Below are 19,742 nucleotides of genomic sequence, written 5' to 3'. Positions count from 1 at the left end.
TCAACAGATTAGTGTCCCAAACCACTGTGAACTCTCACCTCCCAGACTGGAGTTTCAGTCCAAGGGAGAATATTCATACTTATTTATTCCTATTGGAGCAGGGCTTATGTTTAATCAGAGCAGACAGCATTAGCCATGGATTTGGCATGGCATGAGCACTTCCTAATCTAATGCTCCTGCTTTCCTTTCCTGAACTTCTTAAATTAATTACTTCTAGACACCATCTTTCAGAGTTCTTGAGTTTAATGACCTTTTTTTTGGATATGTCCCGTTTCCTGACTGTTCTTCGTTTAGGTTTCCTGGCAAACAGTCATGTGCATAATTTGTCAGCCTCATTCATTTTTTAAAATGCACTTTTTCTCTTTTTTAGTCCCATATAATTCCACCAATTTCAATTGTGAGCTCAGTCACATTGATCATGTTAGGTTGGCCTGTTCAGGATATTAGCACAGATTTCCCTGTGTCTTTTAACTTTGTAAAAATGTCTTTACAACAGATTGGGCAAAGCCAGTATCAACAATTGTGACGGGTGCCAGCCTAAGCATATTTTGCTATCTCTTCCCTCCCCATTCATACCACCACAGTCAATCATTCCAACCCTTCCCTCCCTATAGTACATTCCTGTGGCCTCTTGCATTTCTGCAACGTTTCTGCCCCTGAAAGTAACCCATAAAAGTTGACTGGCTTTCGTTTCTACTAAAGTAAGTTTCCATTTTGACAGTCTGTGTGCCAAAAAGCTGCTGTGTCTATCTCCAATATTTACATAAGTGAAGCCCATCACTCTCAATATTTTCTAAAATGGCTGGCAGCAATACTCTTGCCAGTTATAAACCGGGACATCGTGGCCACTGTGACAATCGCAAGACCATCCCAATATATTCCTGGCTGAGTACATTCAGCTGGTCAGATGCTCGATTTGGCATTTCCTTCTGGATGAGAAGAGGGAGATCTGTAGGTAGGGAAAGATCATTTACCTGGTGCTGGTTTGAATCATGGAACCGATTAATACGGTTTGCTCTTAGGAAGTTCACAGCAAGGTTTAGAAACAAGATTCATTGAGACATCCACATTATTTATAACTCCCCCTTTTCATCCTGGTATTATCAAAAGAAATAAGGAAGCCAACTGAATTAGCAAATTTTCCATCTACGCTGGCAATGTCCTCTGCACCTGAGGGATAGCAGGCTAGCTTAGGGAGCGCAAGTTACACACCACACACAACTCTGTCCTCCAGCACTCTTGCTACCACTCCCTGCTCTCTCCAAGCATCTGCTCCCTGAAGCAGCTGCCTTAGTTTGTTCAATAGTAGGGCTGGCCTCCAAGGGTGGCGTTTACAAGGCTATGTCTCCAGACTCTGCCTTCTTTCCACCACTTCATAGAAAATAACAACAACTCCTTGAACAATATTTGGAATTACGTGGCATGGGAAGGATAGATGACACTGCACGTTATCTTACTCGCAATCATATGATGCAAAACCTAGATTTCTACCCAAGTTTTTGGAACCCTTCTTGAATATTGAGCTTTGTCAAGATTTATTTCCTGGTGTTAATGCGAGATAAATGTGTTACCTATGGAAAGATTTTATTTGCTTTGCAGTTTACCGAATTCACCGGACATTTATCCAACATGAGCATATGAGTTAGCCATTACATTTTAAAATCCAGCTAGTCGGTGCCATTACAACGTGCAAATAGTTATTCAGGTAAAATGATGCCCCCCCCCAGCTCATAGTGTAATTTTCTATGGTTATAACCAACTTGAACTTGACATCTTATCAAAGAATGCCGGGTGTATTAAATTACTGACTTGCCAAAAGTTCGAAGACTACATTTATTTTCTTCTCTCCTCACAAAGTAACAAATACAAAGAAAGGAGTTTTCTGGAAGTTCTACAGTTCTGTACAGTACACATAATAGCACAGAAGAGATGGTCTTAAAATTACACTAGATAAATTACAAAATCAGAGCAGAAGCTAGTGCTGCTTTTAGTGTATTATCGGTTTCTTAGTAACTTACAAGGCTTCCAACATACTTGCATGGGTATTAAATAAGAGACTGCAGACCTATTAAATAAAGCATCTTCAGTTCACACATTCTTCAGTTCACAGTTCTGTCTTTTGAAATGTCCTAGACTGCTGACAGGGTTTTTAAAAAGCCACACTTTCAAATCCAACAACTGCTGGATGCAATGAGGTCCCCCTGTTGCATTTCAACAGCAGTTGCATAGACACACCCAAGGCAAACACTGGCATACAAGGTGTGCAAGACCAATATTAAGACTTCCAGTACCGCTACCTTGCCTTTGCCTCACTCACAATTCAGTTATCCCATTTAAATAGGAATGGAATGCATTCGGCTAGGGCTTGTCATTACGGCAGGGGGCACAACCCAAGTCCCCTTTGCTTGCTGCTGTTCAAAGCTTGCAGGTTCACCAAAGAACACAGCACAGCCTATAGACACTTGGAAGAGTCTTGTGTAGATCTCAGATTTTAACAGGATGCACAAGCAACCGATGGATAAAAATAGGTGTGCCTTTCTTTTTATTAACCTACACTGCTGAAAATAATTTCCGGGTGGGAATACTTGCTCATTTCTTTGTCCTCTCACAGAAGTATGGGTCTTAAGTCTTTAAAGCAGGTAATTTAGCTGCAGAAGGAGAAGCACATACAAGACTGGAGCGTGCAACCAAAACAGAGGTATCTCTGTAGCGTGTCTGGAAAGTAGAAGCCCTTGTTAAAAATAGTTTGTAGTTGCAGGTAAGAGAGCATAATTACTTTGTATAAATCTCAATACAGATTCAAAAGGTTCCCATATACCTAAACCAGTAAGTTAGACTTTGAACACATTTATCCTCGGTATGATCACAACACCTCCTACTATCTATTAATTAAGAACTGGGTAGGGTTTTCACACCCAGGCTGAACTATCCTTGCCAACTATCTTTCTATCTGCCTTAGCAAACGTTCCGGAGGCCTGATGTCCGCATGTTAAACTTCCTTTCCAGCCACTGTTACCCCAAGGAACTGTTACTAGGATGTAAATGAGGTTGCGGTTTCTAGGACACTGGAATTGTTTGCATGGTAATCCAAACTCCTTTCTAAAAGAAATGTCAGGTTTTTGTATTGCTTAGACGAGGGAGAGGGAATCTGAGCTCTCCATATTTTGTTGAACTCCCAACTCCTGCCAGCATAGCCACTGATCAAGGATGATGGGAGTTGTAGTCCAACAGTATCTCAAGAGCCAAAGGTTCCCCGTCCCTGGTTAAGCCTTGGGAAGGACTTGTACAGTAAGTGTGCAATCCTTGTCAAGCTACTGAAATGCCAGAGCTCTCCCTTGAATACAAGAAAACATTCAATGAATCCCATGGCGTGGCTACTGAATCATCATCTTCGTCTCCTAGGAGTGCTAAGAAAAATATCGGATTCAAAATCCCCTGGATTCAGAAATACCCACTTTTGTGCTCCCTTGCTTTCCCAGTTAGCATTCTGAAGCAGTAACTGAAGTAATTTTAACAAGATGGTTAATATTTGACTGTAAAAATGAGTCAACTGTGGCCATTTAGCCATCATTAGTAACACTTCATTGATATTACTGCTACCTACTTATCAATGCATAGAATCACAAACTCATCTGACCACGAGCCATTATGCTAACCGCTTTTCAACTAAAGGGCACCTTTGGGACAGTTGGGAATTTTTGTTAACTACAATCTGCCTGTCACCAGCAAAAAAGTATTACTAGAACCTATTGAAAAAAATTGTAGATTCAACGGAAGTACTTTGCAAATACATATTATTGCACACAGAAGACTTCAGGTCTCCCTTCGCTTTGTGGCTCCAGAGGGAGACTAGAACACCCAGAACAACGAGCCCAGGGCCATTCCTGTTGCTGCTCCAGCAAGCATGCCAAGCGCCAGGTCCCCATCATTATCCCGGTAGCGCTCTCGAATGATGACATGATTCGCAGGAGGGTGGCCATAAGGACCTGGAAAGAAGAACACCGTGGGATTTAAATAGAAATAAAACTTGAAACTTCTTGTTCCCTTTCACTGATCTCCTTAAAACTGGGAGGCCAACACATTCTGGACTTCATAAAAAAGGGGGGAAAGAAAGCCTTGCCGTTAATGTGGGCTAGATAGCTGGGTCTTTAAAAATAAATGATTTTCAATGCCAGGGAACCTGAACGAACACACAGAGGAGGTAATGTGAAGGAAGACAGATAAAAGCTGTGGGTGATGCCTACATCGTACTCAAGTAACTCAATCCACTGATTTTTACTGAGTCTACTCTGAGTATGACTACCACTGTATTTCACTCAGTGGCTGCATTCAGATATCATGTTCCCTAAGGTGTGTACGCACACGTATGCACACACACACACACACAATGGCTCATTGCTGATCCTCTATAATGTGGTTTAGGCAGGGCAGTCCAACACGTGACCCAAGGGCCACCTGTAGCCCTCAAGGCCTTTTTGGATGGCCCTTGACAACATTTGACACTCCCACACCTCAGCCCTCGCACTGCATTCCCAAAACTGGGTAACCGAGGCACTAGGCTTTGGAAAAGAGGCATGAGGGCTTTGGCAGAGTCCCAGAGTCCTCCAGCCTACTTCCCAAAGCCTAGTTAGCACTTTCCCAACTTTGGGTAGGAGGTAGGAGGCCTCTAGGACCCTGCCAGAGCCTTGCACCTCCTTCCCAGAGCCTCGCACCTTGTTTAGATGGCTTCAGGAAGGCAGCACGTTGGCTGAGGCAGTGTCAAACTTTGGCCTCACTCCGCCTTTTGCAGCCCACTTCGTATGAAAAGTTGGACCACCGTGGTTTAAAGGATCACATCTCAATGCTGTTATTGTGAGGGCACAAACCACTCATGCCAAAGAACAGGAAGACAGGCCAGTCAAACCATAAGAACACATTCAAACACAATATAATCCATGAAGCAACTGCAGCTGTCATGTCACAGAAGTATATGATACAGGATAATTAATTAAACATTTTTTGTCTTATACTATAGTTTTGCAGTAGCACAGGCTGACCTAATAATGGGTTGAGAACTCACGCACGGGTTTCTTTGCATATCAGCAGTGACAGTGTAAGAATACTCCAACCTTTAATGTAGGGATGGGGAATCTGTGGCCCTCGAGATGTTGCTGGACTACAGTTCGCCTTGCCATGACTACTGGCCATGTTGACTGAGACTGATGGGAGTTGAAGTCCCAAAAACATCTAGAGAGCCACAAGTTCCCCAGCACAAATTTAATTCCAATCTGGCACTGAAACTCCCTCAGTAACCTGACCATAGGCATATTTTATGACCATAACTGACTTAAGCAATTAAATAAGGCATATTCCCGATATAAGCAACCAGCAATGGAAGCCAAATATACTTAGCAGTGCAAACCTTTACATGTTTACTCAGGAGTAAGTCCCACTAAATTCAGCGGGATTCAGCCCCAAGTTAAGTGATCATAGGGTTGCAGTCAAAATGTTACAGTTATTATTATTATTTTCATTCCTATTGAAATTATTATTGATTTCTTTCCCTTCCTATGTAGCATCTCACAATATAATAAAACATATAAAATAACTGCATATATAACAATTTCAAATCCAGTATGGCTATGGACTGGGATATAGTTCTTGCAGTCTAAGTTACCCTCTCATATCATGCTAATGTTACTAAAGGTACTAGTAATGTACACATCAGAAATTTGGGAGAGAAAAATACCATCAGAAGATGAGAATTATACCACTATCTCTTATGTTACATTCCTCATTTTAAACCTTCTTCTACTTGACCAATATTATGATTTTAGGTCTGAGATAGGGAGGGAAATTATAAATACTGTATTTTTCCATGTATAAGACAATGTTTTTTGCTTAATATTTTTAGTCCAAAATAGGTGGTCATTCTATACATGGAAAAAATCGGTCCGGTGCTTCAGCTGCTCGTTCTGCTCCTGCTTGGCATCTGCCACCTTCATGCCCTGCTTGACTCTGGTTCCTTCTCCTGCTCCCTATTGCTGCCTTGCCTCCCTCAGCAGCAGCAAACTTGGATGAATTCCCCCCCCCCCCAAAAAAAGCTGAACAAATTTGGGTGACCTCAGGTGTTTAAAATATTGATTTCTTTTTGCCCAGAGATGGAAAGAGAATGCTGTTCCAACCAAGGAAGAGTGGGTGATTCAACTGATGGATTATGCCGAAATGGCAAAATTAATGGGTATGTTAAGAAACCAGGGGGGGGATTATTAAGGAGTGGGGAATATTTGTGGAATATTTGAAAAACCATGGTATGCAACTAAGTGCATTGGTAGGGTTAACTTAAATCAAGCAGTTAAAAGTACTATTAAGATGAATTGTATAATAATTTTAAAAAATGGAATAAAGTAGAAAATGCAGTGTTGAAAATTTTAATAAGAGAAGACACCACAAAAGTGGGGAAGGGAAGTCTGATTTGTACTGGAAGAACGGTATTGTAAAATCTGTATTTGTAAATTCTTGAATATCGATTTCTTAATTTAGGGTTCAAAAACATAGGGGTCATCTTATACATGGGGGAGTCTTATAAATGGGGGAAACGGCAAATGCATTATATATACTGCAGAAATGGTAATTTTAGGGTATTTATTCATTTATTGTTGAGTAATAAAATACCTTGCTACCAAGGGAGAGGGGGTTGTGTGGGGAAAATACTGAATGTAAAACCAAACTGCAGAGTTCTGAATGTACTAAATCAAGTCATAGAAGAATAAATATTGCCAGTTACCTTGGTTTGGATATTGATAAGGGATTGCATACGTCTGTCCATTAGAAGTAAAGAAGACCTGAGCCCCGGGAGGTGGATATGCGCCATTGTACTGTGGGTAGCCATAAACCTGATGAAATTGAGAACAATTGTTAGCAGTGTACATTGGAACCAAACATCCCTGAGTGTGGCATTCCTTTCTCTTTAGCTACTAAGCTTTTCACTTGAAACTGAAGAGGACACCTATACAACACGCCATGCTGTGATGGAAGATGGACAAAGGTTTAAGACATCTTTTACAACTAGACACAGGGAACAGACTTCATTTGCTCAACAAACTCAAGCAAACGGGTGCTGCCTGACATCACCAGTTCAGGTATGACACACCACCTGCTTCTTCAGGACAGGTGAAACCTGCCAGCTAAACTTTATGCATAGGTCACCTCACAAAATGCCCAATTTTAAGCAACTTGCAATAACCAAACTCTCCTTATGTCATGTTTTCCGTGGCTTACCTCAGGTGATGGTGTTGCATAAGCCGTGTACGGAGGAGGAGACGAGGAAATTGTATTGTCATCATACATCACTTCCGAACCGATATAGGCCTGGACATGTTAACATAAAACACAGAAGCAAATTCTTCTGTTCAAATGCTTCAATTGCAAGCACATCACTGCAGATGGGAGCAGGATTGGATAAACGGAGCACTCAATAGGAAACCGAAATGAGGTTAGCATCTTTGGGAAATACCGAGTGTTGACTTATCGTACAAAATAGCATTACTGATCAACAATACATAAACTGAGGAATTTAACGCATGATGCAGGGCAAAATGGAAAAGTGCAGCCTTCCTACTCTGTTCCATGTCAGGTGGGTGAGAAGTGGGAAGAACATCAGACACAAGGCAAAGTGGAAAGAAGATGCCACAGTTAGAGGTAGAGGGAGAACATACCAAAATTACCAAGTGCTTAAAATTTCTGTGTTCTCTTTCCCTGCTCTCCAGCAGATGGCTTTGCTTCTAGCACATGAAAGGGGTGATTTGTTGTTGTTGTTGTTGTTGTTGTTCACCCGGTGCATATGCGGCAGAAAAACAATGATGCCAGTTTCACGTTCCACAGAAGACAGCAGCAACCCTGACACACACAGATGGCTTTGTGGCTGATCACCAACAGCCACATTGTGTTTTTGTTCAAGCTGCAAAGAGCGCTGTTGAGTTGGCTTGACTTGCTCTCCTACCTTTTTAAGGATCAAAGGAGGGAGCTGGGATAGATGTGCAGCAGGGATGAGAAAGCACCAAAGGACACTTCTTGGACTACAGGGCAAGAAATGCATAGCAATTTCCACCAGCCCTGCTGGATTCTTTTCTGATTCCAGGAAAGAGCACGATGTCAAGGGTGTGTGCCTGTGTATTGAACAGGATCAGATGCTGCAGCTTGTCTGCTCCCCTGGGAAAGCTACTTGCTCCAGGCATGCTAGGCGAGTGGTAAAGGGCACCTTTGGAGCCTTACGCATCATGTTGTGCGTAATATTTGACTTTTGTTCATTTCTAAAATAGCTATCTTCCTAAAGATTCCTTCAGTGGCTAACATGATCAAGAAAGGGGATCATACAAGTTGGGCCTGTGACGATGATAGAAATGGGGCCAGATGACCACTGTGAGAACAGGATGCTGAACTACAAGGGGCCTTTAGATTGATGCAGCAGGGCTTTTCTTAAGCTTCCTGTGTGCTTCCTACACTTACTCCTTCCATCAGAACAAGCGAAGTGTGAGCCAAGGTACCAGCCACACAAAAAAGGTACTCAAAAAAGAAATCTAAATGAAGGGCTATTTCTCTCAATGCTACTATTGCAAACACACACACAAAACCCTACTTACCCCATTTGTTCTGGCATCCTGCAGAGCAATTTTCCAAGCTCTGTATAAAATATAAAGCAAACAGTGTAAAAAAAAAAAGCATAATGGTGGAAGAATCACTAATATAAATTGTACATCCATGTTAACAAGTTTAGAAAAAAAAATGTAGCAACTATTCGTGGTGAAACTACATGGGAGGAGCATGATTAGAAGACCTAGTCCTAGTGCATTTTTATTATACAAAAAAGTAGTTTTGGTTGGGAATACAATTGCAGAGGGAGAGAGCCTAACTAATGCTTTTGGATTTGGGTCACAGTGTCTCCTCCCTCTTTCAATCCAAACTGGCTACTGGAGAGAAAAGCAGCTGAGTTCAATGTCCTGAATCCATGTCTTCCCCTTAGGGACTAACAGCAAGCTTGGGGTACAATTAAAGCCAGGGAGCAAAGGCTTAAATCTCTCCAATCTAGCCACAAGACATAGCCAGAAAGAAAACTTGGCTACAAGCTGTGGTTAAGGAGGAGAAAGCTTCAACCACAAGCCTAGGTTCAGGCAACATGCTAAACTGAAGTACCAGGAAGGAGCAAAGTGCCTGCATTCTCCCCCAGTGCCCACATGTTTGGCTTAATGTCATGGTTTGGCTTAGCACTACATGCCAATGCAGCTAAACAAATCAGGGTTTGCTGTTACATGCGAATGCAGACCATGTGTAGTCTGATGCTCAATCTGACGAGTCGCTAGCCTAGAAAATAATCTAACAACAACTATTCCCTTTATCGGTATGTAAGAATAAAATATCCCCAAAGACATAAATCCTTCAGAGGCTATTAATAAGTGGAGGGGAATTGAACCATCTGTTAATAGGTGATAATCTGGAGAGGAAAGAGCAAAGGTGCTCAGCTAAAGTCCCAGTGTGAAGCTGTCATTACACTCCCACAGTTTCAAAAGTGATGGGGGAAAGTTAGTTATCTGACCATGATAATTAGCTCAAACATCAGCTTTGGGAAGTGAGCTAAGACGTGCGTCTGCTTCTTGCAGTCGGAAGAGTTGCAACTGTTTTGCATAGCAACTCATTCAAGAACATATAGCACACTGCCGCCCATTATGCACACATGTCAGGGAAGTTCTTTTATTTTCAAGTAAGCAGAAGAAACTCACAAGCAGTCATCAGCACTTTCTGCACAGAGGTTGAGCACTTTCCCATCACGGCAAATGATCTGCAGCAAGCAATCCCTAGGCTTCCCCTCTGGAGGCTGGAAACCTGCCCAAGAGAAAGGCAAAGTAAAAGAATGGTACTTCAGCTTCATGTGGCACAAAACTAAATGCTTAATTCACTTTTAAACGTAGATCCTCCCAAGAGCCTTGAATAGGCACATATGATGGGAAGCCTGACTCAGCAACTAAAGCAGAATCCTAAGCTTGACAAACGGAGGAGACACACCCAAGCTCCACTTGATTTAAGGTATGCCACAAAGCCTTTGCTGCAAAAAGAAACACCTAGAGGTGCAAGGGTGTGCCGCAAGTTCCCAGGTCTTCGACATGGCCTTAGGAAGTAGCAAAAGGAGGTTTGCTTAAACTTCATTCCCATTAGAGCTGGGAAACGAGAAGTGCTTGTGGGAGGGCATGAATGACAGCTGCTGTGTCAGTATAGAGATCTACAGCAATTGCTGTAGACTGCTTACAATTTCTGGCCTTGCTTGACTACAGAAGCAAGAGAAAATGAATGTGCCCGTGCCATGCAAGGTCCCAGCTAGTGTGACTATTCACGGGAATGATGCCAGAAAGTATCCCCAAGGATGCCTTACCTTCTATACCGTGCCCAGGCATGGCGATCCTAGAAAAAGATACTCCCAGAAGCGCCGAAAGCTCTTGAGATTGGTCTTATGTCTACTATGACCAGGGCTTTTAGTGTGGCAGCAGATGCCCTTTGGAATGTACTTCCAATGAAGTACACCTACAGGCACCTACAATACTGGCATCTAAGTGTCTCCTTAAAATTTCCCTTTTTACCCAGGCTTTCCCTGAGGTGGTCCAGTTATGTTGACGTACTAATCAGATCTACTGATTTATGATGCACTCTATTTACGTCTGAGCAATATGATTTTATCATTGCTTTCATGTTGTTCACTGTCATAATATTTTGTAACGTTGGTGACATCATTCTTTTTTGCAAATAACTAGAATAAAATAAAATAGGCAGCTTTGCAAATAAGTTCCCTTCTCCCCTGCAAAAGACAAAACAAGAATATGCCAGTTATGTCCTGAGAAGAGGCAATGGGGATCCTCAGCATTTACGTTAAACCAAGTGGAATAAGGTTGTAATTCACTGCAGGTATGGGTGCACTTTGGAATGGTCCTTCACTAGAAGGACAGATCCTGAAGTTGAGGCTCCAGTACTTTGGCCACCTCATGAGAAGAGAAGACTCCCTAGAAAAGACCCTGATGTTGGGAAAGATGGAGGGCACAAGGAGAAGGGGACGACAGAGGATGAGATGGTTGGACAGTGTTCTCGAAGCTACTAACATGAGTTTGGCCAAACTGTGAGAGGCAGTGAAGGATAGGCGTGCCTGGCGTGCTCTGGTCCATGGGGTCACGAAGAGTCGGACACGACTGAACGACTGAACAACAACAATGGGTGCACTGGAAATGTCCATAGTGCCACATTGATACCATCACTGGTGATAGTTTAGCACAGGCATAGGCAAACTCGGCCTCCAGATGTTTTGAGACTACAATTCCCATCACCCCTGTCCACCGGTCCTCTTAGCTAGGGATGATGGGAGTTGTAGTCCCAAAACATCTGGAGGACCGAGTTTAGCACTGTGAGAAATGGCTTTGTGAATTTAGAACCAAGTCTACATATAGTGGTAAGTCCTTAATATTTGTATTACAGGTGGCACCGAGCAGGTGTATGTACGCAGAGGGTGGGAAAGTTCAAATAAAAAGAAGATATTCGCACCTCGGCATTCATTTCCCACTCTGACGTTGATGCAGTCAACTTTCATGTGAATTCGATCCTCCAGCTCCTGCCGATGTTGGTCATCATAAAATAACAAATGGCCATGAGCCCACAGATCAAACCAGTTCTTCTTCCAACGCCTTAATATAGTACCTAAAAGGAACAGTGATCAATTGTTTTTTGAGAGGTCTAACTAAACAGTATCAAATTCCACATTGATTAGGTTGCTAGATATTTGTTTTGCTTTCAGTGATCATGCTTGAAATGCTCTTAAACCAGAGTTCTCTGAATCTGTAACAGAAGTAGCAAAGGCAATTAATGTCAAGGGAAAAAAGCTCCTGCTTCTACTTCATAGCTAATATTTAATTTAATCTGATAAACCTTTAGCCAGACACCAGGCAACCAAAGAACCAAGCAGACATCTTTTTATTCATTTTGTGGTCAGGAATACTGCCTTTAAGGAATTTTGCATAAAACATTATTTGTTTTATGTCACCATAGCATGAAATTCACACACATAAAGTCCAAATATGACTTGCATTTTTGCCATGTTTTTTCTGAAATAGACATGCTGAGCCAAGCCATGATCAGTATGAATGAACAAGACTGTAGTTACTCAGAGCAAAAACTGAAGAAGCTTCACTCTTTCCCAGGTGCTGCTTCTGTTTTGCTATCCAGAGCTAAGCCATGATTTTGCTTAACATTGCACCCAAACCTGGGCTCATGGTTTGTATCGCTGAATACAAAACATGAACCTTAATCAAGGTTGTCATTTTTGCTCCAAGCATCAACATGCTTGCTTGTCCTGAGCCATTGATTGCCTTAGCGTTGCATGAAAACAGAGCCATACTTTAATTCCAAACTACACAGAATGAAGGAGACCTAGAATTGGATTTCTGGTGTTCTGTTTTAATTCAACACAGCTAATTTAATCCAAGCAGAAGTGGGGTAGGGAGAGGGTTCCTGATTCCAAGTGTCATTCTCCCCCATTTGTGTTTTGAGGAGAGAGGGGGGGATGCACGTAGTCATTTTCCTGGGGAAGGAAGAATCTCGATTGTGTTATCAGCACAGCAGGGAAAACTCTCTCCCACTGCTCATGCTCAGGTCAAATTGTCAGCCTCAGTGGCTGCACATCATAGAAAATTTGACAAGATTCAGTCATGGATTTTCTACATAATGTGTTGCTTGGCACCGAAACAAGTCAGGAAGGAGGGGGGGGGAGAGAGAGAGAGAGAGAACTGACAGAATCCATTAGGCCTACTCACTTTGCCGGAGCAGCCATCCACTTTTCACCAGCGCCATCTCCAAATGCTAGGGAGAAAAGAAGGGCATCAGTGTAGCACCAGTGTGATGATACAGAAAGCCTTTCTCTGTCTCTCTTTTTCTCCAAATGAGAGACAGGCTTCCTTACAAGGCAGAGGGTAGGGTATGTCTGTGTCTCTTGTGCTTAAAGTATATGAGAGGTGGCGGTCTCCAGACATACTGTAAAGGGGTAGTGAACATGGTGCTTTCCATATGCCGTGGACGGCTATCAGTATGGCCAATGATCAGAGGTGATGGGAGTTGTAGTCAAAACATCTAGAGAGCACCATGTTGGCTACCCCTCTTATAACAGTGATGCCGTGTTTAATTGGAGCTGCAGGTTGATCCTATCCAGGTTTACTCCAAAAGAAATCCCACTGAGTTCAACAGTACTAATGAAGCATGCCTGGGATTGCAGGTTCAATTGGAGGGAAAGCTACTCTGTGGGCCAATACAGCTGATCAGATACCAAAAAGCGATTCAATTACAGAAGAGAAAGGGACTTGCAGTGAGAGACCAAATGCACCTTTATTTACAGATAAAGGATTAAGAAGAAAAAATCTTAAATCTTCCCATGGAGTTCAGAAGAATCTTCCCAGGAAGTAAATCCCATGGGACTTGCATCCATATTAACACATTTTTAAAAAACTGTTCTAGGAATCGAAGTTCAGCTGCTGTGTTTACTATGTACATGAAAAGCTCTCTCTCTCTCTTGTTATGTACTGCATACCACATTTTCTCACAAATAATTAAAATACCTGAAAATACAGTACTGGTTGGTTTTTTGCACACTGTACTAGGTTTAAAAAGCCACTAATTATGACATTGTTTTGTTTGGCCTTGAGCTTCTCCCATAGGAGTGTATGGATTTCCACTATGCAGAGCCAAGCCACGGATCCATGTAGCTCAGTAATCTCTACAGGGTCTGGCAGCAGTTCTTGTGGTTTCAGCCTGGGATGGAGATGCCAGAGATTTTTCCCATAAGGTGTGGGCTCCACCACTGAATTACGGCCCTTCTTGCTGAGAGTCTCCAGCTGGATTGTTGGATTGGGTCCTGCTACTGGAGGTTGCTTTCACCAGGAGATGCCAGGGACCAAGGCTGAAATCCTGTACACACTTATCTGGGAGGGGCAGAGCGGCCCAAACTGCCTCCGTGCTGAGCAGAGGGCCCTGCCAGCTAAGCCGGCTTCCAGCATTCCCGTGGCAGGGCACTCCCCCTTCCACCAGCCAAATGGTCAGGTGGGCGTGCTGTCATGAGGAAATGACGCCACACCAAATAAATAAATCACATCTTCACTGTTACTCTAATCTGGAGACAAAGCTATCAAGGCAGCTCCCACCCTGCCATATTCTGTCCATATTTCAGAAGCACTTTCACACGCTGCCCAATTAACTGTGGTACAACCCAAGTTAGAAAAGGGAGCTCGACATCCCAAAGTGAGGTTTTTAGAGCAAAAATGACATCATCACCATTTAATTAAAAGCAGCAGTTTGATGATGAAACCATCTGTAGATATGCTTTTGTTTTCTAGCAGGCCTCCCATGCCTTGAAAAGCTGTCAATGTCCCCACCCCCCAGCCAGTACGTTTATTGAATGTGTTCCCCACCAAAGAATCCTGGAAAGCATCGTTTACCGCCTCACTGAACTACAATTCTCAGCACCCTTAAACTATGGTTCCCGGGTTGTTGTTTTTTGATGAGGTGGGGGGTATGCTATTATACTAGGAAGTGCTTTATGGGCTTATTTTGTGTTCCTCGCACACAAGGGTCTATCAGAGGAGGACCCTGAATTACATTCTGCTGTAAATTCCAGAATCCACACTGCAACTTGAAAGCACAATTGTGATAGGAGGGCGAGTTTGAAAGGCGTTATCTTAAGAGCCCGCCGCCACTCCACCCCAAAAAAAGGGCTTCGCTGAATGTCACTCAGACGATCTCCGCCCTAGCTGAGCCCCCTTCTCCTCCGACGCTAAGATGGAAAACACAAGAAGAAAGCAGGAAGTAGAAGCACCTCAAGAAGCAACCGGAGCGCTTCTCCGAGGAGGATAAAAGGCGAGGGCAGCGACCTAGACTGCGTGCACTTGTTACAGTCCTGGGGATTACAAAACACGGTGGCCTGACCTCGTTGGATTTGACCCCTGCTCGCCCAGACAAGCTGTAGCCGCCGGACCAGCTGCCCGCTCTCCGTCTCCGGCCCATTGAAAGATGGACCCCCCGCTCGCCGCCGCAGCCCTTCGCTCTTTCCCGGGCAAAGGGGGAAACGAGCCCCGGCCCAGCCTACCTGTTACGCCTGGAAGCGACCGCGCGAGCCCGAACAATTCTCGCTTTCTTCTTATTCTTCCTTGTTGCTAAAAGGAGATCCAAGATCGCGCGCCCCGCCCCGCCCTCGTCTCCTCCCTCCCGGGTCTCTGACGCCAGACTGGTCCTATGATCAATCGCGTCATTCAATGTCTACTGCTCGTGCAGGGTAGATGGGAGTTGTAGTTTTTCAGAGCGGAAGGAGAAGGCAGGACAAATATTTCCTTAAAAAAAAAAATCTGTAGCATCAGCTTTCCTGCAGGTTTCCCCCGCCCCTATTACGTCTGTATTTTAAATAGGTCAGTTCTGGAAGAGTCCCTTCCCAGCATGCCAGAAAAACGAAACTGCAGTTATGTATGTTGTTGTTGTTCAGTCGTTCAGTCGTGTCCGACTCTTCGTGACCCCATGGACCAGAGCACGCCAGGCACGCCTATCCTCCACTGCCTCCCGCAGTTTGGCCAAACTCATGCCAGTCGCTTCGAGAACACTGTCCAACCATCTCATCCTCTGTCGTCCCCTTCTCCTTGTGCCCTCCATCTTTCCCAGCATCAGGGTCTTTTCTAGGGAGTCTTCTCTTCTCATGAGGTGGCCAAAGTACTGGAGCCTCAACTTCAGGATCTGTCCTTCTAGTGAGCACTCAGGGCTGATTTCTTTGAGAATGGATAGGTTTGATCTTCTTGCAGTCCATGGGACTCTCAAGAGTCTCCTCCAGCACCATAATTCAAAAGCATCAATTCTTCGGCGATCAGCCTTCTTGATGGTCCAGCTCTCACTTCCGTACATTACTACTGGGAAAACCATAGCTTTAACTATACGGACCTTTGTTGGCAAGGTGATGTCTTTGCTTTTTAAGATGCTGTCTAGGTTTGTCATTGCTTTTCTCCCAAGAAGCAGGCGTCTTCTAATTTCGTGACTGCTGTCACCATCTGCAGTGATCATGGACCCCAAGAAAGTGAAATCTCTCACTGCCTCCATTTCTTCCCCTTCTATTTGCCAGGAGGTGATGGGACCAGTGGCCATGATCTTAGTTTTTTTGATGTTGAGCTTCAGACCATATTTTGCGCTCTCCTCTTTCACCCTCATTAAGAGGTTCTTTAATTCCTCCTCACTTTCTGCCATCAAGGTAGTATCATCAGCGTATCAGCAGTTATGTATATTTATATATAAATGTCTAGATAAGGCGAAGCGTAAAGCGATAAAGAAATGTGGAATTGTGCGAAGTAGGCGGCACAATCCTAAGGAAATGCGCTCGGAAGTAAAGCCCACTTGTTTTAATCGGGGGCTGTCCCCTTGTGTTTAGGGGTAGGGATCGAGGAAGCTTTAACCTTCCAGGTGTTGGTGGACTACAGCTCCCATCTTCTCCCACTACTGGCCATGCTGATGGTTGGAATTCAATAACACCTGTGTGGCCACAACTCTCCCCGTCCCCCATCCCCTGCACACCTGATTTAGGATTGCAGCCTTCAGCACAATCTTGGCAGCGTCGTGCTTGTTGGAAGAAGTAGGATATGAAATACTGTATCTTCCAAGCAAGCAGGTCTGCTGGATTTTTGGTGTCACTTCCTTATCTTCAAGCACTATCAGAAAATAGCAATAGTTGCACCTACGTGTAGTTGCTGAATAGATAGAACATATGTTTCTCACTCCAGATGAGTTTTATACTTTTCAAACAATGTTCCATAAGTACTACTATTATAATCATGAAATACTACTACTATAAAAAGTATTGTGACACCTTAAATACTAACTTCAAACCTCTAATTTCTTGAAATATTGTTGGGAACCACCCTGAGACCTGCGGGTATAGGGCGGAATAAAAATTTAATTTAAAAAATCGTTCATGACTTCATATTGGCCCACTTGGGAGAGAACAATAGCGACTGAATCTGTGGTTGGAACTGACAAATGGGAAATTTTCCCTTGCCAAGGTGCTTTTAAAGCAAAATGTTTCGGCTCTGGTTTTGAAGGAGGGGGGGTTAGGGTAATTACATAATTATTTTTTGCTTTTGTCCAACAACAAAACAATCCAAGGAAACAAGGGAGAGGATGTTTTTTTTTTCTGAAATGCAACACACGCCACAAACCATTAAAACTACCGGTATTCCAAGATCCAGGAAAGCTAGCACATGCGAACAAGGCTTGCTGGATCAGGGCCTATGGAAATAGCATGTATATATGCAGCCTTTTGCACAAGTCATAAACTAAGAACAATGAGATGATACCATAACATCCTAGAATGAAAACCTAAGTTTGAGTTAAAATACCTGTATCACATTATATAAACTTTGCCTAAGATTCTTTATTCACAGTAATGTCCCCAACAATATTTCAAGAAATACTAGAATTTTTCTTTATTTTTCGTAAATCAAAGAACAATAAATAGTTCAGCTCTAAATCTCCAGTACAAGAAGGACAGTTCAACACACAGTAAAGTATGCTTAGGTACACTGATATCAGTGGGGTTAAATATGCTGGAAATATGGGTTGTGAATAAGGCTGTGCTTCAGGACCAATGACTGCTACAAAAAAGGCAGCTCCCATTTCTCAGCAGCATGTCCCAGATGCAACATCCAGGAAATTCTGATGAAATTAAATTACTGCTACCACTGCCAAAGGCAGCAAGCAAATATGATATTGCCAAATAAATCATGAAACAATGCTGAAAATGAATAGAATGAAATGAACATTTTTTCATGCACACCCAAATGTGTGAAAGGTAGGGGACCACCACAGATAAAGTAAGGTATATTCCTTCTCACTTCCTTAATATGATTTGTATGAAAGATATAAACATCATTGATTTGAATGCTCTCATATTCTTTGTTATACAGAATGCCTAAACATATTTTATTGGTTAAGAATGACAGTTACAAATAGATAAGATTTATAAATGTATACATCTGTGTGAGGTTGTTTTTTGTTTTTGTTTTTTACAGTAAGATTCAGTTTTGCAGTGCATTTCTAAAGACACGCACCTTTGTTTCCTTTCAGGAATTTCCAGAAGACAAGTCGTGTTAGACCAGTGAAAAGTCTCGAGGCACCTGAAAAACTAACGTTATGATGTTATGCTATATTATTATGTAAATGTTTGTGTATTAGAGTTGACTTCATCAGAATCCCCTTTTCACATGTGTTCGGACATTTACCCCAACTCACAAATGCTGAATCCGTGGACAGTGGCATATATTCAAGCCCTGTGCCCAAACCCCACCTCAATGCTTCTCTGCTCAGCACGCAACCTATCCCACGCTGAGCACGGAAGATCTGCAGGGGTCTTTAATTTGCATTGATTTCAATGTGAATAGAAATCTATTCGTGATTTAAAGGTAAAGGGACCCCTGACCGTTAGGTCCAGTCGCAGACAACTCTGGTGTTGCGGCACTCATCTCACTTTACTGGCCGAGGGAGCCGGCGTGCAGCTTCCAGGTCATGTGGCCAGCATGACTAAGCCGCTTCTGGCAAAACCAGAGCAGCGCACGGAAACGCCGTTTACCTTCCTGCCAGAGCGGTACCTATTTATCTACTTTCACTTTGACGTACTTTCGAACTGCTAGGTTGGCAGGAGCAATGGGAGCTCACCCCGTCGCAGGGGATTCGAACTGCCGCCCACCCTTCTGATCGGCAAGCCCTAAGCTCAGTGGTTTAGACCACAGCGCCACCAGCGTCCCTTCTTCGTGATTTGTTGTTGTTCAGTCGTTCAGTCGTGTCCGACTCTTCGTGACCCCATGGACCAGAGCACGCCAGGCACGCCTATCCTTCACTGCCTCTCGCAGTTTGGCCAAACTCATGTTAGTAGCTTCGAGAACACTGTCCAACCATCTCATCCTCTGTCGTCCCCTTCTCCTTGTGCCCTCCATCTTTCCCAACATCAGGGTCTTTTCTAGGGAGTCTTCTCTTCTCATGAGGTGGCCAAAGTACTGGAGCCTCAACTTCAGGATCTGTCCTTCTAGTGAGCACTCAGGGCTGATTTCTTTGAGAATGGATAGGTTTGATCTTCATGATTTAGGAACCCAATAAAAAGCTCCCCCTTTACAATTTTAGCCTTCTGGCGCCCTCCTTATCCGCCCTGTAGCTATTAAACTGTATTATCATACAGGAATGAGTCACCTTGGCTCCAAAACAACACCAGAAATAGTTATGCAAGCATGTACTCTCAGGAAGGTGGCTGGCTGCAATAAGCATCTCTTTGTGCTCTTAATCAATATTGGGATAGCTACCCGGCTCCAACCTTTTAAAAAACTCCCTGGTCTCAAAATATTCAGTGCAAAAGAATCCAGAATATGTTCAATGGATTGTATAGCTTAAATTTTAACTGACTGCATTGCAGCGTTTTATTTTGATTGTGAACCACGATTGTTTCTCCAACTGCACAGCCTCCATGAGAGAAACAGGTAGTGGAAGGAAGGAGCAAGCAGGACAGGCTCCTGAAGTGATTGTAATCCCGGAAATTTTCCCTTCTCCTCTGTCTTTTACACCTTATACATTTATTAGGCCAACCAAAATAACACAGAATTGCATGCAAGCTTTCGAGTTCTGCAGGGGGAATTGCCCAAACTCAATTCCCGAGCATGTCGAGGAAGGGCGGA

The 19,742-nt window shown here is 43.3% G+C and overlaps 1 protein-coding gene across 1 annotated transcript; it reads right to left on the bottom strand.

The window, feature by feature from the left end:
* Nucleotides 1-1,805: 1,805 nt before the first annotated feature.
* Nucleotides 1,806-15,277, bottom strand: PLEKHB2 (pleckstrin homology domain containing B2). Its single transcript, XM_033149960.1, has 8 exons — nucleotides 15,140-15,277; nucleotides 12,822-12,867; nucleotides 11,557-11,709; nucleotides 9,756-9,858; nucleotides 8,622-8,661; nucleotides 7,261-7,350; nucleotides 6,767-6,875; nucleotides 1,806-3,986 (listed from the first exon to the last, which is right to left on the bottom strand). The coding sequence occupies exons 2-8, from the start codon at nucleotides 12,856-12,858 to the stop codon at nucleotides 3,850-3,852; spliced, it is 669 nt and encodes a 222-aa protein (XP_033005851.1). The 5' UTR covers nucleotides 12,859-12,867; nucleotides 15,140-15,277; the 3' UTR covers nucleotides 1,806-3,849.
* Between the last annotated feature and the right edge of the window lie 4,465 nt (nucleotides 15,278-19,742).

This window comes from Lacerta agilis, chromosome 5 (genome assembly GCF_009819535.1).
Source record: "Lacerta agilis isolate rLacAgi1 chromosome 5, rLacAgi1.pri, whole genome shotgun sequence".
In the NCBI taxonomy this organism is placed as follows: domain Eukaryota; kingdom Metazoa; phylum Chordata; class Lepidosauria; order Squamata; family Lacertidae; genus Lacerta; species Lacerta agilis.
Note: the sequence above shows the minus strand (reverse complement) of the source record. Positions and strands in the feature narration are given on the sequence as shown.

Coding starts and splice junctions, on each gene's coding strand:
- PLEKHB2 (XM_033149960.1), bottom strand. CDS start 12,858: ATGGCGCTGGTGAAAAGTGGATGGCTGCTCCGGCAAA. Junction 11,710..12,821: donor TGGATGGCTGCTCCGGCAAA/GTGAGTAGGCCT, acceptor TGTTCCTTTTAG/GTACTATATTAAGGCGTTGG. Junction 3,987..6,766: donor TTATCAATATCCAAACCAAG/GTAACTGGCAAT, acceptor TCTTCTTTCCAG/GTCCTTATGGCCACCCTCCT.